Raw genomic sequence first — 20693 nt, forward strand, 5'->3', positions numbered from 1 at the left:
GAGACAGATGAAGAGGAGAAGGTAGAAAAGAAGAACAGAAGAACAGGTACACGATTTTTGAGACAGAGAAGTAAAAGAAAGAGGAGGAGGAGGAGGAGGAATACAAGAATGGAGAGACAGATGAAGAGGAGAAGGTAGAAAAGAACAGGAACACGATTTTTGAGAAAGAGGAGGAGGAGGAGGAAGAAAAATAATAGACGAAAGAAACTATGAACTGAGAGTAGGAAAATATGAAGAACCAAACGAAGATTATATAAAAAAATCGAAGAAAGAGAAGCAATAGAGAAAGAGCAGGAGAAGTAAGAACGAATCAGAATAAGTAGCCTAGTAGTTTGGGTAGGTTAGGTTAGGTTAGGTTATACTAGGGTAGGCTAGGTTAGGTTAGGTTATACTAGGCTAGGTTAGGTTAGGTTATACTAGGCTAGGCTAGGTTAGGTTACGCTAGGTTATACTAGGCTAGGTTAGGTTAGGTTAGGTTAAGTTATACTAGGCTAGGTTAGGTTACGCTAGGTTATACTAGGCTAGGTTAGGTTAGGTTAGGTTATACTAGGCTAGGTTAAGTTAGGTTAGGTTATACTAAGCTAGGTTAGGTTAGGTTAGGTTATACTAGGCTAGGTTAAGTTAGGTTAAGTTATACTAGACTAGGTTAGGTTAGGTTAAGTTAGGTTATACTAGGTTAGGTTAGGTTATACTAGGCTAGGTTAGGTTAGGTTAGGTTATACTAGGCTAGGCTAGGTTAGGTTAAGTTATACTAGACTAGGTTAGGTTAGGTTAGGTTATACTAGGCTAGGTTAGGTTAGGTTAGGTTATACTAGGCTAGGTTAGGTTATGATAGTAGTAGTAGTAGTAGTAGTAGCAGAAGGAGAAGGAGGGAAATACTTCTTTGCTTCACTATTGCATCCATGTTATCTATTTACCTTTCAAACGTGACCTCAACCACATCTTGTCTTCACCTGTACTCCCTTACACCTGAAGCCCACGTATACAGACACGCTCACCTGTACAAACACACCTGCATTACCTTCCATCAACCTGCGTTCTGTTCAAGAGGTCAAGGGGGTGATAGAGGTTCCAATCCCCTTTAACAGGCTTCAAAGAGGGTTTCCGAGCCGTCTTCGTTGCTCTAGGCCTAATGAAACGGAGATGACCGCCTTTTGTTGTTCTAATTGTGATCTTAAAGGTATTGTGTTTATTTGTGTGTGTGTGTGTGTGTAGATAAGAATGTCGAGGGTGTGATGTTGAATATATATATGATGGTGATTGTGATGTGGCAGTCTCTCTCTCTCTCTCTCTCTCTCTAAGTTTCTTTTTGCATTATTTCACTTCTTATTGTGTATTCTCTTCTTCTTCTTCTTCTTCTTCTTCTTCTTCTTCTTCTTCTTTTTGCGTCATTTGGTTTTCGTTTTGCATCATTTAACCTGCTTTTTTTTTTTAGAGCTCCTCCCTCTTCCTCTTCCTCTTCTCCCTCGTCATCTGGCACCCTTGAAGGAGGAGGAGGAGGAGGAGGAAGAAAAGAAGAAGAAGGAGGAGGAGGAGGAGGAGGAGGAGGAGTCATTAAGTTGAAGTTGAGAGTCACTTACTTCATACTTAGTTAGAGTGTGTGTGTGTGTGTGTGTGTGTGTGTGTGTGTGTGCGTGTGCGTGTGTGTGTGTGTGTCTGCGTGTGTGCATGACTCGTGTAAATTTCTTCATACCTGCTATCATTATTACCTGACACACACACACACACACACACACACACACTACCTGCTTGCGTACCTGCTCCCCTGCTGCCTCCCTGCTCCTTCACTCTTTGTTTCGTCTCCTTGGTAATCACCCTTCGCCTCACTTGACATTCTTGGCAACACTGCGCGCGGAACCTCCAGAATTACACAAACGGATTATCCACCATTAGCACCCAAGGGCCCCAGTGGTACGGAGATGAACACGGAGGCCACGCGTAGCTATTGCGTATTCTCTCCCGATTCTGCTTACTTAACTGCGTCGCGTTTTTACCTATAACAGAGAAACGAAGAGAAAAACTATGAAATTAGAAAACAGACGAAAAACTAAAACTTAGAACACAACTCATTTCCATCGTTTTCTTTCTTTTTACAGACGCATTTTTACCTATAACAGAGAAACGAAAAGAAAACTAAGAAATAAAAAAAAAAGACGAAAAACAAACTTAGAACAACTCATTTCCATCGTTTTCGTTCTTTTTACAGACGCATTTGTTTTGTTTTTGTTTTATATATATTTATTTTTGCGGCCTCACTTGGCACCCTCTCACAAACTTTAATTAAACCCACCTCAAGACTTAATTAATCACTTGGTTACGTGCGCCAAAGGTGGAATGGAGGACAAGATGCAAGTAAGAGGAGGAGGAGGAAAGTTGGAAAGTTTCGTTCAGTCGGCGCAACATCTGTGGTCATATGCCGGCGGGGGGGGAGGAGGAGGAGGAGGAACAACAGGAGAGTGAAGATGAGAATAGGAGAGTGGAAGAGGGCGGTGATTAAGGGGTCATTGATTCTAGTGATGGAGGTAGAAGTGAGGATGGAATAATATAGTTTTTATTTTCTTTATGTATTCTGAAACCGTTTATAATCACTATTAACTTGACTTAATAACTATGGTACGTTTATTTCATTCACATATTTTTCAGTGCCTTCATCTTATTCATATCTTCATTAATATACAATGTACTTCAATTTCTGTTCTACTACTACTACTACTACTACTACTACTACTACTTATTCTGATTCGTTCTTACTTTTCATCCTCTTTCTCTGCTTCTCCTCTTCGATTTTATTTTCTACATTCCTCGTTTGCTTCTTCATATTATCCTACTACCAATTCTTATTTTCTTTCGCCTCATCTCTTTCCTCCTCCTCCTCTTTCACCGTCTTCTCCGTCTCTAAAATCGTGTTCTTTTTTGTGTGTGGTTTCATAACCCCTCCACGTGTTCTTCTTTATGCTTGATATGCTGAGGATACATCTTTTACGTTAGTTTGTGTCCTCTCTTACCTCCGTAGGCAGTTTTCTTTTCTAGTATTAACAGGATTTTGGCGGCGGGTGGACTGGCCAGTGAGCTTATAAGTGGATCTGAAGGAGTTATGCAGTGGAGGAAGGGTGATGGAGTCCTTGTGTGTGTATGTGTGTGTGTGGGCGCATGTTACCTGTGGGGGTTAATTAATCTCCCTCACCTGTTAATTAATACGTGTTGGTTACCTTTCCTCAGACACGTCTACAGAGAAGAGAAGAAGAAGTGAAAAGCTAAATGAAAACAAGTGAGTTCAGTGTATAAGAAAAGAAAACGAAGATAAAGAGACTGTGCGTGAAAGAGAACACAAACCAGAAACCAAAAACGAGAAGTGAAATTAAGACCAAAAACTGAAAACAGAAAACAGACAAAATAAAACAAAGGAAAAGAAGTAAAATTTTGACCTGAAACCAAACAGCACCGCCAAATAATGAAGCGTTAACAGAAGCGCCTTACAACGGAACACGAAACAGAAACCAGAAACCAAAAGAAGTGAAGTGAAGGGATAAAGGAAAGAGTTAGTGATGATGAAGGGAAGACATGAGTGAAGGGATGGCTTACAATGAAGGACCCTTAAAGCAACGTGACAAATAGATGATGGGCGCCGTTACTGAAGGGAAGAGGACTTGCTGAAGGGAAGCATAGAGAAAAGAAACACATAACATCCCTTCATCTTTATTTTTCTCTCCCTTTTTTTCCCCTCCTTTCCTTCTCTCACACTCCCTCTTTCCGAAGCCACTACCCTTCTTTCCTTTCTACTACTACTACCAACCCTTGAAAAAAAACATCTTATACCTTGTCCATCAAATCAAACCTACTACAGCCACTCACCATCCCTACTACTACTACTACTACTACTACTACTACTACTACTCCTGCCCCGCCGCCATGACAAGATGGAACGGGACAGACGAGGCTTGCGTCTGTCTGCTGCCGGCGGAGTGCTTACTGTCCTTACCTTCGTTGCCGCTATCGCCGCCGCCGCCGCACCCAACTGGGCCAATTTTGCGGGTAAGTGCCGTGTTTATGTTTTTGTTTTGTTTTTGTTTAGATTTTTTTTGGGGGGCGTGGTTTTGTTGTTGTGGGTGTTGTTGCTTGTTTTTGTTGTTGTTTGTTGTTGTTGTGGGTGTTGTTGCTTGTTTTTGTTGTTGTTTGTTGTTGTTGTGGGTGGTTTTTTGTATCCTTGTTTTTGTTTTCCTCTGTTCTCTTTTATTTCTTCTTTATTTCCTTCTTCTTCTTCTCCCTTCCTCTATTCCTGCTCCGTATCCTCCTCTGAATGTTTTTTTCTTGTTTTTTTTTTCTTATTTTTTTCTGAATGTTTCTTGTTTTTTTTCCGAATGTTTTTTTCTTGTTTTTTTCTTGTTTTCTCTTGTTTTTCCTTCTTCTCCCTTCTTCTACTCCTGCTGTTTATCCTCCTCTGAATGTTTCTTATTTTTCCTTCGTTTTCTTCTTTTTCTCCTTTCTTTTTATTTTTTCTTTCTCTCCACTTCTTCTCCTGCTCCTCTTTTTCCTCCTCCTCCTCCTCTCCCTTTTCCTTTTTTCTCTTCCTCCTCCTCCATCTTTACCTCCTCCATTTCCTTCTTCTTTTTCTCTTCTTTTTTCTTCGTTAACCGGACATTTTTTTTACAGAGTATGCCAAGGAATAGCAAAAAAATACATAAATAAAAAAACAGGACAAAAATCAATCTTATTCCCATAAATATTTTTTGAAACAAACAAACACAAAATAACACCAATGATTATCTTCAGAATATCTACGTCTCAGAACTGGAAGGGTCATTTTTCTTGCCTGAAACGCCCTGATAACCGCCTTAATCACCCCTGGAGAGGCCTAGGAGAGAGAGAGAGCGAGAGAGAGAGAGACGAACCGAACCGAACCGAGCCGAACCGAACCGAACCGAACCGAACCGGACTTACATGACCGTGAAGAACAAAGGGAAAGGAAAGTGAAATTGAAATGAAAAAAAGGGTGAGAGAGAGAGAGAGAGAGAGAGAGAGAGAGAGAGAGAGAGAGAGAGAGAGAGAGAGAGAGAGAGAGAGCGCAGGTATACCCAGTCTTTTCCAGTTTAACTGTTACTGCATGGGAGTGACAGAACCGGTTAGATCTTGTATTATTAAGCTGAACGGTGCGTGGCTGTGCTGGAGCCCTAATGAACCCTTACCTGTGTTACCGAGGGAGGGAGTTTGAGAGCGTTATTTATTAGTTGACTTGTTAGTTTAGCCATTAATCAGTTTTCAGGTTGTTCGATGCATTGATAGGTAGTTAATCAGAGAGGCTGGCAGTTAGTGTTATTTATTGGTTAGATAAGTCACTGATCCGCTCATTGGGTAGTTCATTTCATTGCTAGTTAGTTAATCAGAGAGGCTGGCAATCTGTGTTCTTCTTTAGTTAGTGAAGTGAGGGAGGGCGTTTGAGAGCGTTATTTATTAGTTGACTTGTTAGTTTAGCCATTAATCAGTTCTTTAGGTTCGTTGCACTGATAGGTAGTTAATCAGAGAGGCTGGCAATCTGTGTTCTTCTTTAGTTAGTGAAGTAAGGGAGGAAGTTTGAAAGCGTTATTTATTAGTTGACTTGTTAGTTTAGCCATTAATCAGTGCTTCAGGTTAGTTGCACTGATAGGTAGTTAATCAGAGAGGCTGGCAATCTGTGTTCTTCTTTAGTTAGTGAAGTGAGGGAGGGAGTTTGATTGTGTTATTTATGAGTTGATGAGTTAGTTTAGCCATTGATCAGTTCTTTAAGTTCGTTGCACTGATAGGTAGTTAATCAGAGAGGCTGGCAATCTGTGTTCTTCTTTAGTTAGTGAAGTGAGGGAGGGAGTTTGATAGCGTTATTTATGAGTTGATGAGTTAGTTTAGCCATTGATCAGTTTTCAGGTTGTTCGATGTATTGATAGGTAGTTAATCAGAGAGGCTGGCAATCTGTGTTCTTCTTTAGTTAGTGAAGTGAGGGAGGAAGTTTGATAGCGTTATTTATGAGTTGATGAGTTAGTTTAGCCATTGATCAGTTTTCAGGTTGTTCGATGTATTGATAGGTAGTTAATCAGAGAGGCTGGCAATCTGTGTTCTTCTTTAGTTAGTGAAGTGAGGGAGGGAGTTTGATAGCGTTATTTATGAGTTGATGAGTTAGTTTAGCCATTAATCAGTTTTCAGGTTGTTCGATGTATTGATAGGTAGTTAATCAGAGAGTTTGGCTGTTAGTGTTATTTATTAGTTAGTGAAGTCATTGATCCGCTCATTACATTGCTAGTTAGTTAATCAGCTAGTAAGTTAGTGAAGAAATAGACGGTTAAATTCAAATGAGTTAAGTAGTTAGTTAAGCTGGTTGTAAGTTAGTCAGAAGTTAAGTTAGATGGACAGCAAAAGTAAGTGTTCAGATAATGCGTTTTTATGTGTGATGTGCAGTCCAGTAAGCTCTCTTGAGGGGCCTCTTGGTCTGTCCCAACTCGTCAGTGGCGCGGGCGAATTTATTTTCAGTGAATACCGAGATATATGATGTTTGCTTGGCCTGTGATGACCTAATAGGCTTCTACAGGCATAGTGTTACATGAGGCATATACACAACAACGCTAATGATGCTGATAAGAATACAATGAAGAAAGTATGTGTTTGAGAAGGGGACAAGTACTTATTCATTGTCCCCTAATCTGCATGGTTGTATACGTCTGTTTGTCTGTCTGTCTGTGTGTGAGGGGGATTAGTGTAACAGGAGACATATACACAACAACGCTAATGATGCTGATAAGAATACAATGAAGAAAATATGTGTTTGAGAAGGGGAAGACTCCTTATTCATTGTCCACTAATCAGCGTTGTCAAATTATCGTATTAACCACATATCGTATCTATCATTTTTATGCCTCAAACTCTCGTACCTACACAAGTAACGTGAGAAAATCAAAGTTAGTGCTCAAACTGTTGACTATTGATGTTTTTCATTCTTTGTTCTTATAGTTATCGTACAGCAACTACGAGAATAAAATGCGATGAGTACGATAACTTGTCAACGCTGTCCCTAATCTGCGTATATGTCTGTTTGTATGTCTGTCTGTGTGTGAGGGAGGTGTTCTAATGCCAATCTTGTGTTCTTTCCCTCCTTCCAGTCCCAACACTAGGAACAGGTTAGTGAGGTTGTGCTTCTTTAGTGGATGTAGTGAACACTGTATTCCGCACCGTAGACTATAGTTTGCCTTACCATCACCATCAATATCACCGACCGTAGACTATAGTTCGCCTCACCATCACCATCAATATCACCGACCGTAGACTATAGTTCGCCTCACCATCACCATCAATATCACCGACCGTAGACTATAGTTTGCCTCACCATCACCATCACCATCACCATCACCGACCGTAGACTATAGTTCACCTCACCATCACCATCAAAATCACCGACCGTAGACTATAGTTCACCTCACCATCACCATCAATATCACCGACCGTAGACTATAGTTTGCCTCACCATCACCATCACCATCACCGACCGTAGACTATAGTTCACCTCACCATCACCATCACCATCACCGACCGTAGACTATAGTTTGCCTCACCATCACCATCAATATCACCGACCGTAGACTATAGTTCACCTCACCATCACCATCACCATCACCGACCGTAGACTATAGTTTGCCTCACCATCACCATCAATATCACCGACCGTAGACTATAGTTCGCCTCACCATCACCATCAACATCACCGACCGTAGACTATAGTTTGCCTCACCATCATCATCACCATCACCGACCGTAGACTATAGTTTGCCTCACCATCATCAACATCACCGACCGTAGACTATAGTTTGCCTCACCATCACCATCAATATCACCGACCGTAGACTATAGTTCGCCTCACCATCACCATCAACATCACCGACCGTAGACTATAGTTTGCCTCACCATCACCATCAATATCACCGACCGTAGACTATAGTTCGCCTCACCATCACCATCAATATCACCGACCGTAGACTATAGTTCGCCTCACCATCACCATCAACATCACCGACCGTAGACTATAGTTTGCCTCACCATCATCAACATCACCGACCGTAGACTATAGTTTGCCTCACCATCACCATCAATATCACCGACCGTAGACTATAGTTTGCCTCACCATCACCATCAATATCACCGACCGTAGACTATAGTTTGCCTCACCATCACCATCAATATCACCGACCGTAGACTATAGTTTGCCTCATCATCACCATCAATATCACCGACCGTAGACTATAGTTTGCCTCACCATCACCATCAATATCACCGACCGTAGACTATAGTTTGCCTCACCATCACCATCAAAATCACCGACCGTAGACTACAGTTCGCCTCATCATCACCATCAATATCACCGACCGTAGACTATAGTTTGCCTCACCATCACCATCAATATCACCGACCGTAGACTATAGTTTGCCTCACCATCACCATCAAAATCACCGACCGTAGACTATAGTTTGCCTCACCATCACCATCAAAATCACCGACCGTAGACTATAGTTTGCCTCACCATCACCATCAATATCACCGACCGTAGACTATAGTTTGCCTCACCATCACCATCAACATCACCGACCGTAGACTATAGTTTGCCTCACCATCACCTTCACCATCACCGCTATTATTATGGTCATCAGTAGTTCACATTAAGCATGGTAGCCTGTGTGTGTGTGAGGCATATTCTCAAGCATTTCAGAGCTCACACATCCATACTTAATGAGGCTTCCGTTCTATTTTCTTAACAGGAGCATCGCCTATAGTGTTTTTTTTTTCTATTTGTTTTGTTTTGTTTTGTGTTTTTTGTACCTGAGCTGCCTTACTGTAAAAACAACATCTGATTAGTCTCTCGTAGAAGTTGTGTTAGTATTTCCATGTGTAGTTTTATGAGCCGAGTGAGAGTTTACCAAGGCTTCTGCACATTCAGGGCTTCCACACTCACATATGATAAGGCTTCCATAGAGGTTTTGTGTCAGTATTTCCATGGGTAGTTTTATGAGCCTAGTGATAGTTTGACAAGGCCTCTGCACATATGATAAGGCTTCCGTAGAGGTTTTGTGTTAGTATTTCCATGGGTAGTTTTATGAGCCCAGTGATAGTTTGACAAGACCTCTGCACATATGATAAGGCTTCCGTAGAGGGGTTTTGTGTTAGTATTTCCATGGGTAGTTTTATGAGCCTAGTGATAGTTTGACAAGGCCTCTGCACATATGATAAGGCTTCCGTAGAGGTTGTGTTAGTATTTCCATGGATAGTTTTATGAGCCTAGTGATAGTTTGACAAGGCCTCTGCACATATGATAAGGCTTCCGTAGAGGTTGTGTTAGTATTTCCATGGGTAGTTTTCTGAGCCTAGTGATAGTTTGACAAGGCCTCTGCACATATGATAAGGCTTCCGTAGAGGTTGTGTTAGTACTTCCATGGGTAATTTTATGAGCCTAGTGATAGTTTGACAAGGCCTCTGCACATATGATAAGGCTTCCGTAGAGGTTGTGTTAGTATTTCCATGGGTAGTTTTATGAGCCTAGTGATAGTTTGACAAGGCCTCTGCACATATGATAAGGCTTCCGTAGAGGTTGTGTTAGTATTTCCATGGGTAATTTTACAACCCTAGTAAGAGTTTGACAAGGCTTTAGCACCATGAACGTAAAACCCGCTCATGAGAACCCGACTAACCTCCTTTGTGGCCTTGGGAAATATATGTTATGTGAATCGAAAGTGCCTGAGATTAGGGCTTAGGGGAATTACGGGTCTGAAGAGTAAGGGAGCGTGCGGTGGAATGCTAGAGAGAAATGGAAAGGTAAGAAATGAAATATTGCCTTAGGTGTCTCTGAAGGTGAAATTAACCGAGGAATCTAGTTGATGGGAAGAATGTGTTTGTTGCGTAAGAATGAGAGAATGGGAAAGGGAAAGGAAAATGACGAATAGGTGGGATGAAAAGGGCAAAGGGGGAAGTGAATGAACGGAAGAGAAAGGGAAGGGAAAAAAGGGAGAGGAAAGAAATGAGAGAAGCAAAAAGGAATAGATGATATGGAAAAGGAGGAAGAATAAGAGAAGAAGGAAATAAGAGAAGTAAAAAAGAATAGATGATATGGAAAAGGGAAGGAGAAGAAGGGAAGAAGAGGAAAGAGAAGTGGAGATAAATAGAACGAAGAGGAGGAAAGTATAGAAGGAAGAGAAATGATACGAGAACGATAGAAAAGATGAAACAGAAGCAGAAATGAGAGAGAAGGAGACTAAACAGGAGATAGAGAAACAGAAAGGAGAGGAAGAGAAAGGAAAGAGAAGAGGAGATAAAATGAACGAAGAGGAGGAAAGTATAGAAGGAAGAGAAATGATACAAGAACGATAGAATAGATTGAACAGAAGCAGAAATGAGAGAGAAGGAGACTGAACGGGAGATAGAGAAACAGAAAGGAGAGGAAGAGAAAGGAAATGAGAGAAGGGGAAGAGAAGAGAGAGCAAGTAGCGGGCTTTTTTTTCATTATTGTTTTTTTTGTGTGTGCCCTTGAGCTGTCTCCTTTGCTGTAAAAATAAAAAATAAGGTAAATGAACGGAAAAAAGAGAAAAGAAAAGAAAGGAGGAAATAAGAAAATAAACAGAGACAGGGAACGGAAAGGAAAGGAAAATAAACAAACAGAAAGGTCAAAATAACTCCCAGATTGTATAGATTCCATGACATTATAGACACCACGACCGACCACTAACCCCCCCCCCCTCTCCCCCCTCCTCCTCTCTCCCTCCCTCCCTTCCTTCACTGTTTCTTTTTCTTCTCATGTTTCTTCTTTGTCTTCTTCCTCCTCCTCCTTTCTCCATTCCTCTCCTTTCCTTTCATCTCTCTCTCTCTCTCTCTCTCTCTCTCTCTCTCTCCTTTCCTTCATTTTTCTTCTGTTTCTTCTTTCAATCTTCTTTCCTTCCCTCCTTTCTCCCTCCCTCTCCCTCCTTCCTTCCTTCCTATCGCCCTGTCTCCCTTGCTTCCTATCTCTCCTTCTCTTTCCCTTCTCCTTCTTCCTCCCTTTCTATCAACCTTCCTCTTTCTCCCTTCCTCTCCCTCATTTCTTTCTTTTTATCTCCCTTCTTCCTTGCCCTTCTTTCCTCCCTCCCTTCTCTCTCCTTTCCTTCCTCCTTCCCTTCTACTTTTTCCTTCCCTCCCTACTCCCTCCTTCTCCCTCCTCCCTTCCTTCCTCCCCTTTTTCTCTCCCTCCCATCCTCTCCCTTTTCAAGCTGACCACCTGGCTCTCCCCTTCCTCCCTCCTCCCCCCTCCCCCTAACCTGTTCCCTTCCTGTTTCCCCTTTCCCTGGTGACCAAATGTTCCCTCCTCCTCCTCCTTCCTCCCCCCCTCATTTTCCTCCCCCTTTTCCTCCCCTCCTCCTATTTCGTGTATCTCATTCCTGTGGTCAGTGTTGCCAGTTAGTGTTTATTTGGCTTTTTTTTGTTTATTTTTTGTTTGAATGTTTTTTTTCTGCACTGAGGACAAGGATTAAAAGAAGAGGAAAAAAAAAGAAAGAATAGTGAATGAGGAAAATGGTTGGTGTCAGTTTTTCCTCTTTTTTCCTTTTTTCCTTTTTCCTCTCTTTATTTCTCTTTCTTTCCTCCTTTTTTCTCCTCTACCTTTCCTCTCCCTTCCTTCTCTTCCCTCTCTCTTATTCTTCCTTTTTTCTTTAACTATTTCCTTCTCTCATCTCTCACCTCTTCCTCTTCTCCCCATCCTCTTCTTCCCTCTCCTCTCATTCTTCATCTTACTCCCTTATCTTTCCTCTTCCTCTTGCCACTTCCCTTCTACTCCTCCATTCCTCCCCTTCTCTACTTTTTTTTCTCTTTTCCTCACCTTTCTTCCTCCTCCTCACACTGTCCTCGCCCTATCCTCCTTGTCCTCGATCTCAACCCTCCTTCTCATTTTCCTCCCCTTCTCTTTGTCTTTCTCCTGTCTTTCCTTTCCTCCTTTTCTTTTCCTGTCATCTCATCCGCCTTTCTCTTGCGCTCATAACTTTTCTTCCACCCCTCCTTTCTTCCTCTTCCTCCACCGTCTCCTCTCGTTCTCATTCTTCCTTCTCCTCCACTTCTTTTTCCTCCCTCTCCCATCTCTTTCTCCTCCATCTCTCCACTTTCACTTTCTACTCTCGTTTCCCTTTTTCCCTTCCCCATTTCCCCTTCTTCCTCCTCCTCCTCCTTCCGCTTCCTTCCTCCTTCTCCTCCCTCCTTCTCATTCTCCTCCCCACCGAGCTGTGAAGTGAGAACATTTTAGCAGCACAACAAGAACAAGGTCACAGTATTCAGAGTCACGCGATTAGTAGTACACAAAGAACGCTACACAGACTCATACTTAATTTAGTCTTGTTGATATTTACGTTAACTGTTTTATTTTCGTTGCGGTTAGGCGATTTGGCACGTCAGTTTGGCTTGTTGTGTAACGTTGTATCTGTCCCAAGAAAAGAATAGATAGATAGATAGATAGAATGATAGATAGAGAGATTAAGGAATGTATATAGAGATAGTTACATAGATAAAGGAATAAATAAAGAGTTAGTTAGTGAATTAATCGTTTTCTTCTTGTTTCTGTGCGTGATAATAGATTTAGTGTTGCCAAGTAAATGCAAAACCACAACAAAGGAGAATGGAAGTTAATTATACAGACCGTTAATATTTTTTTTTCGTGTTTTTTAATAATTTCTTGGACTTCAGAATTTCTTTTTTTGGGTAAACATTAACTTGAGCAAATTCGGACAACTATTTTTTTTTTTATGTTAATGTGTTTTCTTCCTTTCTTGAACTCCAGAATTGAATCATGTGCTTTTCCAGGTTTAAAAATATCCTCCTTGTATACAAATTCGAACACTCTCTCTCTCTCTCTCTCTCTCTCTCTCTCTCTCTCTCTCTCTCTCTCTCTCTCTCTCTCTCTCTCTCTCTCTCTTAACTAACTTCATTTATATATCAATTTCCCTCTATTTCTCTATTTACCTTCCTATCTACAGTACTAATCTACCTCTCTTTATCCTCATTCATCAATCTATCATCTACCCCATCCTTTCTTCCATTCTTTTTCCTTCTTATTCTTCATTTCTCCTTTCTTTATCCTTCTTTTCTACTTGTTTCTTTCTTCTCTTTTTCTATTCCTTTTTTTCATCTTTCTTTCCTTCTATGTCTGCGTATCACAAGGGCACTCACAGGATACTCTCAATCACACCTCATAATCACTGACAGCACTTTGTTCTAACCTTGATTCACATAAGCATCAACACTTTTTTCTAGCACCGGAGTCACTTAGGGATAAACAACGTCTCTCCTGACCTTGATTCCGATAAGGATAAACCGTTTTCTTTCTTTACTGTAATTCACATAAGGATATCAACATTTCTTTGCTTCTTTTGGTATCAACCCCGACTGTTTCTTTTATATATACACGTTGCTAAATATTTATGTAACCCTTGGTGGAGAGGAGGAGAAAAGGGGATGAGAAGACGGTTGAAGGGTGGGTGAAAAGGAGGAGAGAAAGAGAAACGGGGATATGAAAGGGAGGAGGCTTGAGGTGTGAACGAAAGGAAAGGGGAAAAGAGGAAAGGAGAAATAGAAGAAAAGGTAGAAAAGGATGGAAAGAATGAAGAAGGAGAAGAGGATAGGCGAAAGAGAAGGATGATGAGAAGGAGGGAGACGAAAATAGAAATGGAGGAGAAGGTGGAGGAATGAATGAAGTGGAGGAGAAATGAAAGAGGAGGAAAAGAGGAAGGAGGAAGATAGACAGAGCTGAAGTAAAAAAAGAAAGGAAGGGAGGTAAGAGGAGGAAATGAAAAGATAATTGAAAGAAGAAAGGAAGAAAGAGTAAAACATGGAGGAAAGAGGAAGAATGACAGGGAGAGTGAAGTAAGGAAAGAAGGAAGGGAGGAAGGGTGGAGTAGGAAGGAAAGGAGGAAGGAATGGAGAGGAGGAAGGGAGGAAGGGAGGCATTTCGTATGTTTACAGGGAGGTGAAGGTCAGAAAGGGAGAGTAAGGGAATGAGGGAGAGAGAGAGGGAGGGAGGAGGTAGGCAAGGACAGGGAAGGGAAGGGAGAGGGAAGGCAGAAGGGTATGAATGGGAAGGGAAGGAGAGAGAGAGGAGAGGAGAGAGAGAGAGAGAGAGAGAGAGAGAGAGAGAGAGAGAGAGAGAGAGAGAGAGAGTGAGAGAGAGAGAGAGAAAAATAATAAAAGAACGATAAAATTTATGTCCCTTTAAAATATTCTTGAGAAAAGTGAAAACGTGGAAATACCAACCACAACTCTCTCTCTCTCTCTCTCTCTCTCTCAAACGTGACCTTAACCGAGTAAACTTGACCTAAGAACTTAACATGAACTTTCACCTTACACACACACACACACACACACACACACACACACACACACACACACACACACACACACACACACACGCACGCACACACGCACACACACGCACACACAGACACCACCTCCCTCTTATGGACGCTATTGAAGGTAAACAAAATACTAACAAACAATTTAAATCATAGTTTTACCTGTTTTTGTTTTTATTTTCAGTTCGTTCAGCTTTTTTTGTCCTTGAGAGAGAGAGAGAGAGAGAGAGAGAGAGAGAGAGAGAGAGAGAGAGAGAGTTTGATATGTGCTCACAGGTGAAAGTAAACGCGTGACCTAAATATTACCTCCCTCTCCCTCCCTTCTCTCCCTCCCTCTCTCCCTCCCTCCCTCCGTCTCATCCTTGTCTCCGTTAATACGTACCCAGCCAGCCTCTCCTCTCTTCCTCCTCCTCCCTCATTCATTCCTTTCCTTCTATTCCTCCTTCACTTGACCTCCCTTGTCTTCTTCTTTGTTCCCTCCCTTTCCTCTCTTTCCCACTCCTTTCCCGTTTTCCTCCTTCCATTCCTCCCTCCCTTCTTTCTTTTCTGTTTTCCTCTATGTTATTTTTTCCTCCTCTCTCTCTTCCTCATTTTTTCCTTCCATTCCTCTATTCCCTTGTTCTCTTCTGGTATGTTTTTTGTCTGTTCCATCTTCTTCCCTTCTTCCTCTTTATTTCCCTTCATTCTCTCTCTCTCTCTCTCTCTCTCTCTCTCTCTCTCTCTCTCTCTCTTGTTCCTCTCCTCCTCCTCTCCTCCTCTTCCTCTTTATCTTCTGCCTTCCCGCTATGCATGATTAATTCAACCTTCTCCTCCACCTGTTTTTTTTTTCCTCCATTCTTCCAGTCTTCTCTCTCTCTCTCTCTTTCTTTCCTCCCTTCTTTCCCTCCCTCTCCCCTTTTTCCTCCCTCCTTTCCCTCTCTCCTTTCCTCCTCGTCAACCTTTTCCTCTACTTGCTTTCCCTCCCTTCCTCTAGTTTTCTCTCCCTCTTTCCTCCTCTCTTTCCCTCCATCTCCCTTTCCTCTCCTTTCCCTCCCTCCTTTCCTCCTTGTCCTCCGTTAAGCGTGATCTATTGAACCTTTTCCTCCCTATATTTTTCCTCCCTTCCTCCAATCTTCTCTCCATTCTTTCCCTCCCTCTACCTTTCCTCTTCTCCCTTCCTTCCCTCCTTTCCTCCTCGTCAGCCTTTTCCTCTACTTGTTTTTTCCTCCCTCCAGTTTTCTCTCTCTTTTCCTCCCTCTCCCTTTCCTCTCCTTTCCTTTCCTCCGTGTCTTCCTCTGTTCATAATATTTTCCTCCATATATTTTTTTCCTCCCTTCCTCCAATCTTCTCTCCCTTCTTTCCTTCCCTCTCCGTTTCCTCCTTTCCTCCTCCTCTTCCTCTGTTCATGATTTATTCAACGTTTTCTTGCATGTTTTTTTTTTCCTCTTCCTCATTCTCGCCTTCCTTCCTCAGTCCTTCATTCCTTATTTACATGATGCGTTTAACCTTCCCCCTCCTTCCTTCCTTCCTTCCTTCCTTCCTTCCTTCCTTCCTTCCTCCCTCTTCCTCTGCCCTCCTCCTCCTCCTCCTCCTCCGCCTTCCCTCCGTCTCTTCCTTTTATAATAGTGCGTGATATATTCTTTTTTCCTTCTTTTATTCCTCCTCTTCCTCCTCCTCCTCCTCCTCCTCCTCCTCAGTCGTTATCTACACGAAAGACAAGCCAAATTATATCAAAACCCAGATTATTATTATTTTTTTTATGAAAGTCTTCCACGAATATAGTTTATGATACCTCTCTCTCTCTCTCTCTCTCTCTCTCTCTCTCTCTCTCTCTCTCTCTCTGGTAACCCTTTCTCTCTTATTTGTTTCCTTTTTCGTCTTCCTCTCTTCCTTTCTCTCTCAGTATCTTCCCTCCCCTCTCCCTTTCCTCCTCTTCTTCTTCTTCTTCTTCTTCTTCTTCTTCTTCTTCTTCTTCTTCTTCTCCTCCTGCGGCACCACTTTCAATGACGGTCTATTTCACTTGGTTGACGCTAATAACTCGGTCGCCTCCAGGTGTCTCAGAACTCTCACACCTGAGTTTCTCGCATTCCTCTCCTTACTTCTCAAGGCTGACAAGTCGGGGCTGGCGCGGGAGGGGCGAGCGAGTGCGTCGTTCACATTGCCTAACCTGAACCCCGCCGCGTGAAGTTTCTGACCATAGCGAGAAGAATGTAGCTTAGTCCGGCATTCTTGAGGGGCTATTACACTGGGCAAAGTTTCCGTGGATCTTCAGTCAAACCACGATTCCCGCTGGCGTGGTTCTCATATTTCCGTGGTTTTCTGACGTGTCCACGATCTTCCAAAGCTACGGTAGAGTTCCTTGGTGTCGGGACCCAGCAGACAAGCAAACAGAGGAATGACCATAACAGCACAGTCGTGAACATCTGATAAGACAAACACTAACAAGGAGGGTAACAAATATACAAGAGTCGTAAACATCTGATAAGACAAACACTAACAAGGAGGGTAGCGGAAACAGATGCCCAGACCCAGATACAGAAAATAGATACAGGAGGATGACGGTATTACTCACCATCATCATCAGCAGCAATAACAAGAAACAAAGGAGAACCACGCCAGCGGAAATTGTGGTTTGACTGAAGATTCACGGAAAATTTGCCCAGTGTAAAAGCCCCTTAAAACACCTCTCTCGCCTCTCTTGTCTAACTTTCATTCCTCGTCTCACTGTCATTCCTCGTCTCACTGTCATTCCTCGTCTCACTGTCATTCCTCGTCTCACTGTCATTCCTCGTCTCACTGTCATTCCTCGTCTCACTGTCATTCCTCGTCTCACTGTCATTCCTCGTCTCACTGTCATTCCTCGTCTCACTTTCATTCTTCGTCTTATTCTCATTCTTATTTTCATTATTTTTTTATTTTCATTCCGTATTTTTCGTGTTATCATTCATTTATACATTTATTCTTTCTTCACACGAGATATATTTATTTTTAAGGCGCTGAACAGGGAAGAATTTATGGAGCTTTAGGCAAATGAGCGCAGAATAATGATCAAAAAACAGATTAAAACACTCATTATCCGCTAACTTTTTACATTCATTCTTCCTTCACACGAGACATATTTATTCATTAAGGCGCTGAACACGGAAGAATTTATGAGCGCAGGATAATTAGGACAATAGAACAGATTAAAACACTTCCATTCTCCGTCTGTTGCCACTCTATACAACACAAAGGCGCCCCATCACGTGACTCAGGTATTTAAATGCAGGTGTGACGTGTGGGATTCAGTGCAGACTACAGGTAAAAATAGTGAAGGTGTCCCCCGCCCCGCATTGTCGCCTGTAAAATACGTTGTTAATAATGGGATACCTGGCGCTAATTATATCCCTCAGGTGTGAAAGTATGGGTGAGTCATGAAGCGGAGAGGCCATGAGTCAAGGATTGGGGTATTACACTAAGCGAAGGCCGTTCTTGCTCTCTTTAATGACTTACGCAATTGTTTCCTGCTTAATAAAGAAAAATGACGTAATTGTAGTTTGAAGTTTTGCAGGCATAAGTGGAACAAGGATTACGTGTTTGACTCATCTTTCGGGCACTCCTCTGAACGCTTATTATAGGAGCAGTGAGTAGCGGGCTTTTTTATTTTCATTATTGTTTCCTTTTTTTTCCCCTGGAGCTGTTTCCTGTGCCGTAAAAAAAGGATAAAAAGGAAAACGGAAAAGCAGAGAAACTGGCGTAAAGCTGCCCCGAGACTTACACATGTTTAAAGGAAGAAAAGGAGAGAGCCCGGGTTCGATTCCCGGGCGGAGTGAAAAATTTGGGCGGCTTTTCCGATACCCTGCGCCCCTGTCCACCCAGCAGTGAATGGGTACCGGGTATTAATCGGGGGTTGTGTTCCGTCTCCTGGGGTCTGTTTCCTTCTCCTATAATTCCTTCCCCTTCTGTCTCTCTCCGGCATATGACCACAGATGTTGCGCCGACTAAACGAAACTTTCCAACTTTACAAAACGTGTGTAATGGTGGACGATATTCAGTGAAACAAAAGACAATCTAACTTCTGCCACGCCTTATTTATGTATTTCAAGTCACCTGCGGAAACAAAATCAATTATAACCCTCAGATGTGTGATTATTGGTGAAACGGATTACAGAGCAGGTGCAAGACTGGAGGTGTATTCAATTAAACAAAAAGTCATTCTTGTTTCCTAATACGGCTTTTCAGTGTACCTCAATCTCTTTAGGAAGGAAACCCACCTTATTATAAAACTCAGGTGTGCAGTTACAGGTGGAGAAGTGATTATCAGGCGTGTGTAATGGAGGAGGATATTCAATTAAGCAAAAAAAAGTCTAATTTCTCAGAACGGCCTAATTACGTAAGTGTAGCTAAACAGATTACAAGACGCGTTTAAGACAGGTTGAGTAGCATATTTTTACAGCAAAGAAAGTAACTCATGGGCAGAAAAGAACAAAAAACAAAAAGAAAAGTCCATTCTTATATCCTTCTACGGGTTTTTAGGAAGAAAGTTCACTCAATTATAAAACTCAGGTGTGCAATTTCAGGTGAAGCAGTAATTACAAGTCCTGTGTAATGGAGGAGAATATTCAATTAAGCATAAAAAAGTCTAATTTCCCAGAACGTTTTGATTACGAAACCATCAAATTTGCAGGCATAGGTATACACGTTTAAGACAGGATGAGCATTATTTTTTTTACAGCAAAGGAAGCAACTCGAGGGCAAAACAATGATCCTATTGTTACTCTTAGGGAGACAGTTCAAGGCCAAACACGGTGTACACAAAGAGGAAAAGAAAAGGAAAAATGCCGCATCACGCTTTTCCTGTAAACTCCAAAAGGTAAGGCAGAAAAAATAAAAAGAAAAAATAGAATGCTCTGACTCAGCTATAGAGGCGTCTTGAAGGTTAAAGTTACTACGTAGATACATGGAAAAGATGATCCGTATTACCTCCCATTGTTACCTGTGGAATTCTTAATTAGAGAAGAGCACAGGTAAGTTCATAGTCCGAATTAGTAACAGTAGCGTCTTGAAGGTTGAAGTTACTACGTAGATACATGGAAAAGATGATCCGTATTACCTCCCATTATTACCTGTGGAATTCTTAACGAGACAAATGCACAGGTAAAATCATAGAGTTAGTTACAGTGGCATTTTGAAGGTTAATAGAAGGTAGCACTTAATTATGGTGAAGATGATCCTTATTATCTCCCATTATTACCTGTGGAATTCTTAACTAGACAAGAACACAGGTATGACACTAATTATATGGCAGTACAGGTGAGATGGTCGAGGAGAGGTTAAGTCTGAGGTAACAGGTAAAAAAAAGTAGGTTAAAATTGATGCTTTCTCTTCACTGCTATCTATAAAACACCTGACAAAAATATCTTACTCTTAATGGCAGAGGAGAGGTTAAAAATAAGGTCACAGGTAAAAAGGAAAGGTTCAAACTGACGCTTCCTCTACATTACTAACTATAAAACCTTTGACAAAAATATCTTACTCTTAATGGCAGAGGAGAGATTAGAAATGAGGTAACAGGTAAGAAGAGTAGGTTAAAATTGATGCTTTCTCTTCACTGCTATCTATAAAACCTTTGACAAAAATATCTTACTCTTAATGGCAGAGGAGAGATTAAAAATAAGGTCACAGGTAAAAGGGATAGGTTCAAACTAACGCTTCCTCTTCACTACTATCTATAAAACATCTGACAAATTACCTTACTTATGTCAAATTACCCTACCTGTGACGAATTACCCTACCTGTGACAAATTACCCTACCTGCGACAAATAAGAGAATAGAGGTGCCGATAATTACAAGCCCGCCCAGGTAATGACACAGCGAGAGGCAGGTAAACACAGGGTAGCACACCAACGCAGGTATATAAAGATCCTAATCTGTTATTCTTACCAGTCAAATCTGGGAGCGAAAAAGAGAAATGGTATGACGCTAATTACGAACCCGGGCAGGTAAGGACACGCAGAGTAGAGGTAAATAAGAGATAATGGATATATTGAACGATAGATAACACAGCGATAGATAGTGTATAGTAATAGATAAAGTGGTAATAGATAAATGTGATTCTTAAACGCCATTGTCACGCATATAGCACAGCATAGGTGGGGTTCAGGTGACAAGAATGCGTAGGTGTGAATGCGTAGATGTGTGTGTGTGGGGTGTGTCTAGCGAAGGTGAGACGCACGCGAGACAGACCCACAAATAGAAGCAGAACACAAAAACAGACACAAACAGTAAACACTTTTTTTCCCATCACTGTGCCGCCTAAGTCTGTGTCCTTGGCGGGGAACAGGTTTGGTGGCGTATATAAGCTTGAGTCG

General features: G+C 41.8%; 1 protein-coding gene across 7 annotated transcripts in view; it reads left to right on the forward strand.

Annotated features, from left to right (window-relative positions):
* LOC126983309 (uncharacterized) overlaps positions 1–20693 on the forward strand; it is a 60617-nt gene that overhangs the window by 19124 nt on the left and 20800 nt on the right. For 6 of the 7 annotated variants that reach the window (XM_050835985.1, XM_050835989.1, XM_050835986.1 and 3 more), the window contains exon 2: positions 3220–4032. In XM_050835985.1, the coding sequence (XP_050691942.1) occupies positions 3918–4032 (115 nt within the window). In that variant the 5' untranslated portion in view covers positions 3220–3917. Of the gene's footprint in view, positions 1–3111; positions 3131–3219; positions 4033–20693 lie in introns of those variants that run through there. The other variant, XM_050835990.1, reaches the window with a different exon arrangement.

The sequence above is a fragment of the Eriocheir sinensis genome, chromosome 53 (genome assembly GCF_024679095.1).
Source record: "Eriocheir sinensis breed Jianghai 21 chromosome 53, ASM2467909v1, whole genome shotgun sequence".
Taxonomy (NCBI): domain Eukaryota; kingdom Metazoa; phylum Arthropoda; class Malacostraca; order Decapoda; family Varunidae; genus Eriocheir; species Eriocheir sinensis.